Source organism: Trichoderma camerunense (assembly GCF_050948025.1).
Source record: "Trichoderma camerunense strain CBS 138272 chromosome Unknown V8C40scaffold_4, whole genome shotgun sequence".
Lineage (NCBI taxonomy): Eukaryota > Fungi > Ascomycota > Sordariomycetes > Hypocreales > Hypocreaceae > Trichoderma > Trichoderma camerunense.
Genome location: NW_028145366.1, coordinates 2055002 through 2068576, shown reverse-complemented (window position 1 = coordinate 2068576; position 13575 = coordinate 2055002). Strand labels below are relative to the sequence as shown.

Below are 13575 nucleotides of genomic sequence, written 5' to 3'. Positions count from 1 at the left end.
GTCAACAAAATTGATCGGCATATGCGGCAAAGCCAAGGTTGATGTTGCAGGCAAATGCCGTGCTTCTTCTTGTATTGCAACGGTGAGCCAATGAGGTGAATTATTGCCGCATATGCGTGAAGATGGAGCTTCTATGTATGCTGCAATGCTGATGCCCAAGTAAAGCATCGAGTCGATCCCCATTGCATCTTACGTCTATGCATTCCAGTCACTCTCAATGGTCGAGATCGAGACAACACCAACGACGCCAGGAATCTCAATCAGAATATCTCAACACCCAAACATCGAAGCGTAATTGGTTTAGTGGTAAAATTCTCCGTTGCCATCCGAGCAACGTCGGGGAGCCCTGGGTTCGATTCCCAGATTACGCATTGCATTGGATCCTTATCTTTTTGCGCATCCCCGCTCTTATTGATGCCCAAACATCGTCTTTTTTTTTTCTTGATGTCTTGACCAGGGCGAAAAAATATTTTGTCTACAATTCAATACTCAAAGTTTCTTCTGTTCTCTGCAAAGACAGATTCCTTCTTCATAGTAGAGCGTTTCACATATGGCATTAGTATAACAACCGTTGTTCAAAAGGTACTTTTTGGTATTAAACATCAGAAAACACACGCGCCAAGCCAAAGCTCATCATAGCTCGCTATCGGTTCCTGCTTGCTGGAGAAATGAGGGAACAAAGGCTCTCCACAATGGTCCCTTCCCAGCCTGCCGTCTCTTTTCTTCATAAATGCCCTTTATGACTGGCACAAAGTCCATGAGACCAATCGTTCGCTCTGACTTCTTCCACCCCAGCTCTTCCGGAAATCTTTCTTCCGTCAACCACGTTTCTACTCGTTTCTTTGGGGCACAATATGCAGTTGCTGGAGGAAAGCTCCATCCAGATGGAACATCTCCTTCAATCATCGTCAACAGCAGGAGACCTGCCTCGGCATATGCAAAGGTCTGTTCCTTCAGAGTCAGCTCTTTGGGAGAAGACAGATCTTCAACGTGTAAGCGGGTCTTTGCAAGCGAAGCAATGGTAATGCAATCAGTGTCGCTGTCTTTTATAAGATGGTGAATTCGATCTTGAGATGCTGTGACATCCACGCTATCAGGGTCTGTAACGTCGTCTCGGGTGAGAGAAGCAATGTGCCGTAGTATGCCAGGGCGATTCAAGTCTGTCAAGTTGATGGAAGTTTGGTTCGAAGCTCTGAGAAAGTAATTTGCAACCTGCTTGATGGCCATAGGATCAATATTTACGACTTCGAAAGCTGCATCGGCAAACTGCTGGGCCGAGATATCGCGGCCGTCGTGAGGTCTTGAACTCCAATTAGCTTCTGATTGATGAAGAATTGGCTCCAATTGGAGAGAAGTCAATACAAATAGCCATGGTTTGCCAGCGTATTCAGCATTGGGCAAGGGCTCCGCAAGTCATTAGGACCAGGAGCCTCCCATGGTCGAAGGCCCTCCGAAGCAGCCGATAAGGCAATCAGGGAAGCAATTGCAATCTTCGAGGCCATTGTGTGGTATCTTTGGGACGAGATTTCAGTGCAAAAACAGATAGATATGCCTGAAATTTGTAAGAAATGCAAACAAAAGCAATACCCCGCATCAATGGCCAGATGAACAGCTATTTATAAGGTGTGTTATCTGACATACAGCTGGTGGTGGCAGCGAATCGTATCATCACGTGGCAGCTGCCCGACCATCTTGCAGCCTGACTCCCGTTTGAGATAGCGGGCATTCCCAAAGAAGACGCGCGGTCGTCATAGTGATTATGTGGGATATCTGAAAGAAGCTTCAGGCTATCTTTTAAGGCTGATGGAGGTGGGTGACAAAGCGCTTGGTGGAGGTTTCGGAAGCTTAATGACACCAGCCGAGAACCGAGATTTGACAGTTTTGCTGTGATGGCTGCCGGCCGGGTCGGTTGCCGTTTAGAGTAATCCGGAACTACATTCCGGGCCGTGTATAGGTGAAAGGGCCAACACACGGGATCGTGATATTTCTCTTGGCGAGATGTGGACCATTAAAGGCGGCCTGTTGATGGGTATGCTTGGCATCACTGGTTGCCGAGTGAGGAGGCACGAACCAAGTGCCCGGATGCATTTCGTAATAGCCAATGTAACGTCATAGTATTCACGTCTTGATCATGTGAAGAAATTTACAATATCTCCATGAGCCATTTATACACTTAAGAATACTCATTATTATGGCCGACCTCAGTTAAACCCCACATCGTCTTAGTGTGCAGCCAGAACCGTGATCCAAGTCTTGTAATTGCCAGGATATGGGCCGCAATACGTCAACTAGTCAGATCAAAGATTGCAATTGAATCATGTTTTGAGGTAATATTACAGTAATGCTTTTTTTTTCAGTAGAGCGAAACAAGTCTTAGCGCACTGAAGGATGCAATGAGGCGCAGTGGGACGGGTAAGCTTCTTTGTAACGACGATCCAGTCCAGTTAACAAGCCGATGAGAAAAATTGTTTATCTGATCTTCGGTGGCAGTGCTATATACGAGGAAGGTAGAATCTTATCACTCACGAATGTATCTTATTCAATACGAGATGCTAATTACCTTACTCTTCCGGCCCAGGTTAAAGTCTCTTGAAAGCTCTCTGTTATCAACTCCATCTCCACGCTGAAACCCATATCGGGTTTAGACAGCTCATAATCAACTAGGATCGCAGCGCCATCCTTGACACATCTAACGCTATCTCTTTGTCACAAGCAAATCGGTTCATCTGGATTCGCATCTCAAAAGTTCCAGCGACAGTGCCGATAATGCCGGTTCCTTGTTGCGATTGCCGGAGCGATTATCGTAATGGGACAAAATTCCAGCATTGCCTCGGCGGAGTTGCGCGCCAGGTAGTTGACCTTCCTGAACCAACCTAGCAGCCCATCACCTCACTGCGGTTTCTTGCCGTGTGATTATGCAGGCATTTGTCTTAGCTCGCATCGCTCATCGCTGAATGGTCGATATCTGAGTGGTTGGAGAAGGGAATCAAAAGTTCTGCCCATTGTTGGTGAATAGACCGTACAAGGTGAGAGTACAGTATCATCGCAGCGTAGCTCCAACAGGCTTTGACTGAGCGGCATGATAGATGGTACCGACCGTGCTTGTAGATGTATAAATTACGCCTAGGTGCACCGCGATGAATGCTGGATTTGCCTCTTTGTAAGTGAGTTGGCGCTCTGATACAATTGTTACACCCTCCATATTGTCAAGATGCGCTTCTCATCTGCCATCCAGGTTGCTGCTCTTGTGGGGTTGACTTCAGGTCGATCAATCCCCGGGGGCCATGTCGTCCACGAGAAGCGCGGGGTCCCGAATCCCAAGTTACACAAACGGGTTTCACCCGATGTTGTGCTTCCCGTCAGAGTAGGCTTGAAGCAGAATGTCAAGGCAGAGGAGCAGGCAGAGGATTGGCTGGCGGAAATTTCTCACCCTGGCTCTTCTTTATATGGTAAACATTGGACTCTGGATGAGGTGGTTGAAGCCTTTAAGCCTTCCGATGAAGCTGTTGAAACGGTGGCCGCTTGGTTGATCAAGTCGGGTATCTCTAAAGAGAGAATCACTCACAGTGACAACAAAGTGTGGTTGGCTTTTGATGCCACTGCTGCAGAAGTTGAGAGCCTGCTGAATACCAAATACTTCCATGATGATCGAGACCGCGCTCTAGTCGCTACTCATGAGTATCATCTGCCAGAACATGTGTCAGAACATGTCGATTACATCACCCCCGGCGTAAAGGGTACTCTTATGGACATGGAGCTTCGAAAAAGGGACTTCGATGGGTCACCAGTCGCGCCTCAATTCAAGTTCAATCCTCACCGCCGACAACAACAAATTAGACCTTTCCCTAAGCTACCAAAGAAGTCGACACCAGACGATCTTTCAACTTGCGATCAAACCATTACGCCTAAATGTTTGCAAGCGCTTTACAACTTTGAAGCACCTGATCCTCACGCCAAAGTCAGCAAGAACAACTCTCTCGGCGTCTTTGAACAAGGAGATGTTTATTCCCAGCCAGACTTTAATGCATTCTTCGCCGAATACACCCCATACATTCCCAACGGCACTCATCCCGCTTTAGACTCAATTGATGGTGCCAAGGCTCCTGTATCGCAAGGAAACGCTGGTGGTGAAAGCAACCTCGACTTTGAACTCGCATATCCCATCATCTACCCTCAGACTACAACCCTCTTCCAAACCGACGATGCATTCTATGCTCAACAATTCACTGGCGTCTTCAACACCTTCTTTGATGCCCTTGATGGCTCCTACTGTACCTACTCTGCTTTTGGAGAGACGGGCAACGATCCCACGCTGGATCCTGTATATCCCGATACGACGCATAAAGGTGGCTATACAGGCCAACTCATGTGTGGCGTCTACAAGCCTACCAACGTAATCTCCATCTCATATGGTGTTCAAGAGAGTGATCTCCCCGCAAACTACCAGAAGCGCCAGTGCCAAGAATTCTTGAAACTTGCTCTACAGGGCGTGTCTGTCTTTGTAGCCAGTGGCGATACTGGAGTGGGCGGTTATCCTGGAGATACTGATGCGGATTTCTACGGCTGTCTCCGAGATGACGATGTCTTTTCTCCCACACACCCCAACAGCTGCCCGTGGTTGACAAATGTTGGAGCGACAAAGGTCTACCCAGGAAAGACGGTTCATGATCCTGAGAGTGCTGTCTTTGATCCTAGCCCTTCTTTCAACTACAGCAGTGGTGGTGTAAGTATAGAATCCGTGAAACAAGCAATAACAGAATATCTACTGATCAATTACAGGGCTTTTCCAACATCTACCCAATTCCCAAGTACCAACAAAGTGCCGTTGCCAACTACTTCAAGAAATACAACCCGTCATACCCATACTATGAAAATGGCCAATACCAAAATAGCACGGGCATCTACAACCGGAATGGACGAGGCATCCCCGATGTGGCAGCCAATGGTGATAACATTGCAGTTTGGGTGCAAGGTCAGAAGGGGCTCTCTGGCGGCACATCTGCTTCAGCACCCATTTTCGCATCGCTCATCAACCGCATTGTCGAAGAGCGCATCAAGATAGGAAAGGGACCCTTGGGCCTCATTAACTCAGTGCTGTACGAGAACCCAGGAGTGTTGAACGACATCACGAATGGAACTAACCCTGGTTGCGGCACCCTTGGATTCAATGCCACCAAGGGATGGGACCCTGTTACTGGATTGGGCACACCCAACTATCCCAAGATGCTCGAGTTGTTCTTGAGCTTGCCTTGAAATTATGTATTCCTAGTTTATATGAGTAAATAGCAACTTGTGGGGAAACAATGTGGATAATGTACATCATTGGCAATGGGACTGTGGCAAGTGACTGATGCTATTTTGTGCGATTTGTTTTTATGAGGATCATGTACATCATAACATTTTCAGGCAAAGCCTATCAACTTAGTAATTTACAATTGTACAGCCGTGTCTAACAGGATATCCATTTACATACGCTCACTCTCGGCACTTCTAGAATATCAGCCCGCCTCCACCGCCTCCAAGAGAGTGCTTTTTTCTCTGGGCAGCAGGCATTTTTGCAATGACATATTGCTCACCGCCTCGTGAGCCGTAAGATTTGAACCAATGAAACAGAGTTGTGTCAGTTTTGCTTGTGCGGATAAACCAGTCTTTGAACCAAGAAAGCAACATACCTTGTTGATGAACTTGCCCTTCCCCACCTTGGAAAGCGATGCTGCGGTCTTTTTTGAAAGTTCGTCCTTGATCTCCTTCACGGTCTTTTCAAATCCAGAGGGCCCACCCAAGGTAATATCTGCAGCCTCGGCCTGTTGAACAACGTAAAAGACCCAATCAATATTATCATCGAAGCCATAGCCGCCGCGACCCATCATCCATGCATATTTTAGGAGAAGAGACAGCATGATTGAAATGTTGGGAAATTTGGAGTCTTTGGTGAAAAGGCCTTTCTTCTGAAGCTCGTCGATAGCAGCAATTATCATGAATCCAAAGAGCTCGATGATTCGCTCACACCGTTCACCATCGTCGCACACTATTTTTTTTTTACACAGCTCGGTCAGTAAACATACTCTGAGTCCAGTGCCGCATAGAGGAGATTAACTCACTTTCAAATGCGGCGTTACCGCTATTTAGAAGCAATGCAAGTCCTTCAATCTCTCGCCACACGTCCAAAGGTTCATGGTTCTTGGACTTGAGAACCTTTTCGAAATGCACAAACTATGACCAACAGTTAGCCGCTAAGATTTCGATGTTGTTCCAGGGTGGCTCACCATATTCTCTAGTACTTCAATGGTTCCATACCAGCTGAAGTCATTGTAGATGTACATGGCGTAATCGTCTTGGTTTCGCTTGCAGATTTCTTGAGTCCACCATTTAAACCGCTCATAGCCACCGAGAGTAGAAACCCAGAGATGTTCTGGGTGTCGAGAAGCAAGCTTTCCCACGCGTTTGCGAAGGGCCTCCTCTTTAGCATCAATAGGTGGATGCTTGCAATTCTTGTGCGGATCGCTCTCTTTGTTTCCGCTACCTGCCACTTCGTCATCCTTATTTTCATCTCCTTCGACATCTTTGTTATCTCTATCTTCGTCTTCGTCTTCTTCGTCTTCGTCTTCTTCGTCATCTTCTTCTTCGTCATTGGAGTTTTCTTCGTCTTCCAGCGGGTAAATGCAGATGAATTCTTCGGGGGTATTTGCATCATCTTCTTCGAGAGGCGGACCATCCTTAAACGCCTCTTCTCTCATCTTCCAGTGTTTGGCATTCAAGCCAAGGGCCTTTTTATTTGATTCAAGCCAAAAGCCGTTCGCCTCCCACCATCGCCTGTTTGAGAGACTGAGCGAACGATCTGGCGTAGCATCTATATTGCGCACCCATCCTGGTGGTAGAAGCAGCTTTTCAATGGCTTTGAAGCATTCGCTCGGCAGGACTTGCGGGATCATAAGCTCTCCCTTCGGTCCCAACGGTATCTTGCTGCGTTTTCCAAATGGATCATCCGAAGATTGTGAGGGCGGCGCTGCTGCTGCTGTCGCCTGCGCTGTTTCACTGGAAGAAGTTTCCTTGGAAGCAGAAGCCTTCTTTGTAGAAGTAGTAGCAGCTTTCTTAGTAGAAGCAGAAGCTTTCTTGGTAGAAGTTGCAGCTCTTTTTGCTGGGGGGTTTCCACCAACGTCGTATGTATAGGCGGCTCTAGAGCGTTTCATGATGAGTGCAGGGCAAATAGAAACTCAATGTCTGTGGAAATGAAAGAAGAAATTCGAAAATTCAAAATCCGAATGATTCTCAATTTAATTCTCGTTCGCTCCGTTGCTGATTGTGTTCCCAAGTTACTTTAGCATCTGGAAACTTGACGTCAATTGCCGATCGGTGTTTACTCGTGATGTCACTTGAGACGCGAAACTACGGTGAAAAGACGCGTCTCACTTTAAAGAGAATACAGTGTGAATTTTAATTGGGACAGTGTCAAGACTGTCTGCAGGCTATCAAGTTTCCCGCTATTACTTTTACCAACAATGAGGATGGTCTACGAGGATGAACTTATGAAGGCGCCAGCGAGTTATGCTTGTATGCATTGGTAAAAAAAATATCAATATTGATTAAAGCCAGTTAAACATCACTCAAACTGTATATGATGTGTTTCCAAATTCTCGGCCGGAAGAAAGAAAAATGTTCTATGCAATCTATTGTCTATAGTATACCGCTCCAGGCTATCTCATGCAGGGCTCCTAGAGCATAATATGTAGTTATGTGTGTATATCCTCGGGATGAGGTCCGTCGTAAAGAACAATGCCACAGAAGTACGCGTGCATTATTTCGCTGCATTCTCTTGCAAAGGAGATGACTTTCGCAAAGATGCCCCAACGCGATTAAACATGATTGGCATTGAGATTAGTCCCAAGGTCACAAACCCCAATAGCGAGTTCCCCCAGCCATAACCGAGCGCTTTATACATTGGTGGACCAGCAAGAGGTAAAAGTGCACCGGCAAAGGATCGAGTTACGGTGATTGCCGCAATGCCCGAAGCCGCATAGCGTGGGAAACAGTCGATAACGTAGGTTTGCAAAGTCCCGAATATTCCAATCATGCCAAAGGCGAATGGAAACAAGCCGATGATTGGCACAATCCAGTGAGTCTGTGCCTTGACAGACCAGCCGTACCAGAAGAAAGATATCGGGACAAAAAATGAGAAAGGTATGGTAAGAGGGAGGCGCATTTCGGGCTCAAAGACACCATTGTTGCGAGCTTTGAGCTTGATAAGGACTCTGTCACTCAATAGACCAAATGCTACTTGGCCAGCAACGAATCCCATCCCCAATCCAATGTAGGAGAGGCCGCTGATCTGCTCACTCCAGTGATACACGTTCTGGAAGACTTCTGTGACAGTCGTGAAAAGGAGATACAGACAACCGTATATGACTGCGATATAGATCGCTACAACTAAAACGATGGGGGATCGGAACAGTAGTTGGAAAGGCGTCGTTATTCGATGCATGAAATGTGCCGTCTTACTCTTCTGGTTGCTAGAATCATCATAGTAACTGCGGAGTTCGGGACGGTTAAGTTCTTTCCTCAAGCGGTCTGTTTTACGCTGGATAATGATGACTGGGTTCGTTTCACGGTTGAAGATCATCACAAATAGCGTAAAGGTGCCGCCTACGATGACCAAAACCCAGAAAACCTATGTTGCGAATCAGTACGGTCTGGTCATAAGAGAATAAAGAGATGCTAAAGAGGAAAAGTAGTCGCCTACCCATCTCCATCCGGCGCCCTGGGCAATAAATCCGCCACAAATAGGACCTAATACAGGCCCAAAGAGTGGTCCAGCGGAAAATATAGCCATGGCGACTCCTCGCTGCTCTGGCTCAAAGAGGTCTGAAACAACGCCGCCCCCAATTGTAAGGCACGCAGATCCTCCTATTCCTGTAAGTAGGCGGAAGACAATGATCGAGTCAAAGTTGGGCGCAAGTGCACACCCAATCTGAAATAGAACAAAAAAAGATGTTGCAATGCTGAGAATGATTCGACGTCCGTATATTTCGCTGAGTGGTGATAGAAACAATGGACCAAACTACTGGCTTGTAAGCTTCCTAGAAATACTAGGCAATATGTCTTTTGTGCTTACCCCGTAGCCAAACAAGTATGCCGTTACGCCTAAAGATCTCACTGTTGTTGACGTTTCGTTGAACTCTTCTGCTGCATTTGCTACAGCCGGGGCAAAGATTGATGAAGCTAGAGGACTATGAACGGCTTGAGTTATCGTGCTTTCGAAGCTGCTGATGGTGTAATGTACAACCATACCTAATCAATGTGATGCCGCTCACGAGTGAGAGGAGGAACCATTTTCTAAGGGGAGGATAGTTTCTGTCCGTGATTTCAAATATTAGCTTATTCCTCATTCATTGCTTGAACCTGAGCGAAGTATGCCCTACCTTGGGTTCAATGGGTCCTTTTCATGTTCCCATGCGATAATACCCTTTTCCAGATCAGTGACAGGATAGATTTCTCTTTTCGTCTCTTGCTGCTGTATTTCTTCTTAGCATTGGAGATACTGCTTGTACAGACTGATTCTTACCTTTTCAGTATCCTTCTGCTCTGATTGATCTGATCGATCTGATTGCTCTGCTTGATCTGATTCCTTGACTGACATATCGGAAATAGTCTGTTGTGCTACACGGTTCGTATGTAATATTGGGTGGTGTACTTGAATGGTGGAATATTTTGGAATTCAAGGCAACCTGAACGAATGCCACTTCACAGATAAACACTCTGAAAGTGTGATTGAATGCTGAATTCGATAGAGTCATGGTTCATGCAGTGGCAAATGCTTTTATAGAAGGAAACGTAATGGAAAATATGATCACTTTGCAAACTTGTTTTTGCCATGTTATGCGGGCGATTCTAACAATCTCCGTCAAGACCGATTATGAGGTTAGCGTACCTCGTTTCGGTGCCCCTGCTGTTAAAGTTCGGTGTGGAATACTATCCAAGAAATGCATCACCAGACGACCAGTCAGATCGGTGCCGATTCGGCAGTCAGAAAAGAGCGGGTACGCGGGGGCGAGAGTTTCCATTCCAGCTTGGAGATCGTCCTTCTAGAGCATCTGGTTGGACGATGTCTTCCGTAAAAGAGGCTAGACTCCGAATGAAGAGCTCCGAAAGTCCGCAATTTCGATTAGCTAGCTGTAATACCCAATGGGAGCATCACAGGCTTTCTCTCCAGGTGCCAGAACATACAACTGTCATCTGTTAGAAAGATTCTGCTGAGTCGCTGATTTGATCACCGATTAGACTGCTGTGCCAGTTTATAATGCCACAGTTGAGTCATCAAAAAAAGTGAAGGATCACTGCAGATGGCAGCGACCAATATTAGCACAGCCACGGCATATGTTCCACCAGCCTGAGATCCAAGTTCACAATGTCGTCTAAGGACGGTAGCCACGCGACATCATCGCAGAGCGTCCAGCCAGTTGTGCCTTCGCCTGCTCTATCAGAACAACCCAATCAAAATGGATGCGGCAGCAAAGACAAATATCTTTTCCAGCCACCCATAACTGTCGATCTCCCTCAAATGTCTAGAGAAGAGCACAGGGTGGAATGGAAGAGGATCTCATGCGATTTTTGCCGCAGACGCAAGGTCAAATGCGACAAGAGAGATCCATGTGGCCAATGTAGCATATCGTTCCGAGGTATGGCGAATGAGTTTTCGAGCCTGGCTCGGCAGAGCAAAATTGACAGTCTGATAGATTGTGTATATTCAGAGCGTTCAAAGCGTGCTGTCAAAAGGCCTAAAAATTCATCTTCTCAGCTAGATGCAATGGAAAAACGACTGAAAGTCGTTGAATCTAACCAATTCTACCCTTCCCCAGCAATCGATGTCACAACAATAATTCCATCTCCTACCCTACCGCCACCGATCAAAGCTCCGTTACATATCAATAAAAATGGCACCCCCAAGAAGACCGACTCCGAAGAAATTGGGAAGTGTACAACGGCTCATCATTTTATTGAGCATGGCGAAATAGAATTCCATGGCACATCTGCAGACAGGACATTCATGGAAGGCCTAATCGAAAAGCTCGGGGACAGCTCCATGACCCATCAAAGGATTCCCGTCGATGGGTCTGTACCCGGTCTATTCCAAGGCGATGCGCGATGCCTTGATGAGGTTCCCTTACCAGGAAGAGATCACGCAGTGAAGCTGGTGGAGGCTGCTTTCGACGCGCAAGTGCTGCTACATATAGTTCATCGACCAAGCTTTGACTTTTCTTTCAACATGATTTACTCACTTGAACCACGCGAATACAGCTTGAAAGAAAGAAGATTCTTGCCACTTCTCTATGCAGTACTCGCCTATGGAAGCTTGTTTGTCGATCCATTTGCAGAGAGATTAGAGTACGAGGAGGTGATTACAAGAGCGTATATATCCCTTAACTTTTCTTATGACCAACATGTACTAACTTTTCAAGGTCTCGATACTTCATTAAAAGCAAACAGTTGCAAGATATAGCAAGCTGCAATGACCTCGTTTCTATGCAGGCCATCGTGTTCAAGAACCTTTTTCTTATATATACCACCCGAACTCCGTTCTGTTATACTTATCTTTGTACCTCTATGTCGGTTGCCCTACGCATGGGACTTCATAGATCCTTAAACAACACCCAGGATTTGATATCTCGAGAGATAAGTAAAAGAGTCTTTTGGGCTTTGAAGCTTCTCTCTTCCGAAGTCGCCACATGCGTTGGACTTCCAACCCTGGTAAATGATGAGGATTTGGACCAAGAATTACCCTTGGAGTTAAACGATGCCTATATATACAAGGGCAAAACCACAGTGCAACCTCCAAATGAAGTGTGTTACTCATCTGGGTTGATTTGCTATTCTCGGCTACACAACATCCTTCACAAAGTACTGAAAGATATCTACCCTCGGAAAGGCCGAGCCAGCGCTGAGGTGTGTGGATCGATGAACTACACTGTCAGAGTGGATAAAATCCATGAAATCGAGCAAGAATTAGAGAAGTGGGCGACAATGATACCCTTGGGCTACCGACTAGGGACGTATTACCAAGGGCCCGCCATACAGCGGTGAGTGAGGCTCTGCTTTATTGAGAAACCATGACATTTGCTGACGAGCTGCCGATGAACCCCTATTAGAGCCCAGTTCGTTCTCGCGTTGACATATTCCTACATCCAACTCCGCCTCTACCGACCATTTCTGCACTATGACATTGAAACCGCTGATTACACAAAAACTCGGCATAGTATAAGCGTGTCTCCCTGCGCGTCTGCTTGTATTCAAGCCTGTCATAACATCATCGAACTGTGCGAAGATATGTGTAGATGGGGATTGCTTACAGAAGCCAGTTGGCCGGCAATTCGATTCTTGACCAGCTGCATGCTCACTCTACTTTACATAACGATTATGCATCAAGATTCGTACGAGGAAGACACGCTGTTTGAATCCTTGGCCACGGGAAGAAAACTTCTCCATATTATGGAGAAGCGCAGCTATCAGTCTCGACGAAGTAACACCATCTTCAAGGCAAGACGATAGTTTCTTTTCTTTACTTAGCAAATTTCCTAACCTGATCATGCAGATTATCATTTCCAGCCTCTCCATCAAGTATGACCACATTCGCGAAAAGCTTATGAAATATGAGATGGATGCCCCCATTGTTCGGCAATGCGATTTGTCTTCTGTGAGCGGTGTATCTACCGCCTTACTTGGAGAAAAGATATTTACGTTATCGTCTAAGACGTATTTCAAAGACCGCGATCTTAAGCTACACACACAAAATGGCACAAACAATGACTCGGCACATCTGCCACAGTCACAAAGCCTCTGTGGAGAGCTGAAAGGAGCAACTTCATTACAGCAACGTCCATTCCTGGATGAAACCGGCCAGAGAAGCGAGCAAAGTCTTTACATACCAACCTCACAAGCACGGAATGTTTTACTCAAGACTGAAGACTCTCCAATTCAAGGTTCCTCAGAACCTTCTAGCGCACCGACAAGTTTCGTTGCTTCTGTACCGACACCTACACAAGGAAGCTCCCTGGTGGCTGAGCCGACGATAGGGTTACACCAAGAGCGATTGAATGGGTCATGGATGCACGCCCTTGGATCGATGAATTATTCTGGGAATGTATATAGCCCTGTGAAAGATCTGATTGGGGGCACGAGTCCGCCTTTGGACGATATCAACGAGTTCTCTGATATCTGGGACTGGTTTTGACAACTTGATAAAGCAAATGCATAAGTCTTTACAAGAGACACCCACGTTAATTGATGTGTACTAAAAACAGCAGGTGCACAGAGAACATTGATTATTAAACAACTAGTACACAGAGGATATTGATTATCAAACGAGTTGGCATTACGTTATTAACGGGAGTTTCCAGGGGTATATATTCGTTGTTAAAGGTAGGATTTTGGTCAGGAATAATGGGGGTGGAAAGAAATGACTGAAATGAGTAGGAGCACGGAGTACTAAAAGGAGAGCTGTAAAAAAAGACATTTGAGCCTGTTTATAACTGGTGGCTTCACCGCAATTTTTACCGCCAATAAGATTCTTTCCTTTGTCTCTTT

At 46.2% G+C, this 13575-nt stretch overlaps 5 protein-coding genes and 1 non-coding gene across 6 annotated transcripts; 3 read left to right on the top strand and 3 right to left on the bottom strand.

The window, feature by feature from the left end:
* Positions 1 to 289: 289 nt before the first annotated feature.
* Positions 290 to 371, top strand: V8C40DRAFT_t61. The gene has a single exon. It is a non-coding gene; the product is annotated as a tRNA-Gly (tRNA).
* A 135-nt stretch (positions 372 to 506) lies between these two features.
* V8C40DRAFT_238138 (Chloroperoxidase) lies at positions 507 to 1872 on the bottom strand. The gene is made up of 2 exons (XM_083214383.1): positions 1363 to 1872; positions 507 to 1300 (listed from the first exon to the last, which is right to left on the bottom strand). The coding sequence occupies exons 1-2, from the start codon at positions 1500 to 1502 to the stop codon at positions 634 to 636; spliced, it is 807 nt and encodes a 268-aa protein (XP_083076597.1). The 5' UTR covers positions 1503 to 1872; the 3' UTR covers positions 507 to 633.
* A 1172-nt stretch (positions 1873 to 3044) lies between these two features.
* Positions 3045 to 5413, top strand: V8C40DRAFT_165182 (S53 family peptidase). The gene is made up of 2 exons (XM_083211525.1): positions 3045 to 4723; positions 4780 to 5413. Exons 1-2 carry the CDS (start codon positions 3212 to 3214, stop codon positions 5251 to 5253), a joined length of 1986 nt encoding a protein of 661 aa, XP_083076596.1. The 5' UTR covers positions 3045 to 3211; the 3' UTR covers positions 5254 to 5413.
* A 77-nt stretch (positions 5414 to 5490) lies between these two features.
* V8C40DRAFT_273590 (uncharacterized protein) lies at positions 5491 to 7190 on the bottom strand (the record flags this gene model as incomplete). Its single annotated transcript, XM_083220506.1, has 4 exons — positions 5491 to 5571; positions 5673 to 6028; positions 6102 to 6213; positions 6267 to 7190. The coding sequence occupies 4 exons, from the start codon at positions 7188 to 7190 to the stop codon at positions 5491 to 5493; spliced, it is 1473 nt and encodes a 490-aa protein (XP_083076595.1).
* Positions 7191 to 7795: 605 nt separating this feature from the next.
* On the bottom strand, positions 7796 to 9680 carry V8C40DRAFT_285658 (MFS transporter; the record flags this gene model as incomplete). Its single annotated transcript, XM_083222415.1, has 6 exons — positions 9560 to 9680; positions 9417 to 9508; positions 9286 to 9348; positions 9110 to 9224; positions 8738 to 9055; positions 7796 to 8665 (listed from the first exon to the last, which is right to left on the bottom strand). Exons 1-6 carry the CDS (start codon positions 9632 to 9634, stop codon positions 7796 to 7798), a joined length of 1533 nt encoding a protein of 510 aa, XP_083076594.1. The 5' UTR covers positions 9635 to 9680.
* Positions 9681 to 10225: 545 nt separating this feature from the next.
* On the top strand, positions 10226 to 13222 carry V8C40DRAFT_285653 (transcription factor domain-containing protein; the record flags this gene model as incomplete). Its single annotated transcript, XM_083222414.1, has 4 exons — positions 10226 to 11403; positions 11454 to 12071; positions 12141 to 12500; positions 12598 to 13222. Exons 1-4 carry the CDS (start codon positions 10403 to 10405, stop codon positions 13220 to 13222), a joined length of 2604 nt encoding a protein of 867 aa, XP_083076593.1. The 5' UTR covers positions 10226 to 10402.
* Between the last annotated feature and the right edge of the window lie 353 nt (positions 13223 to 13575).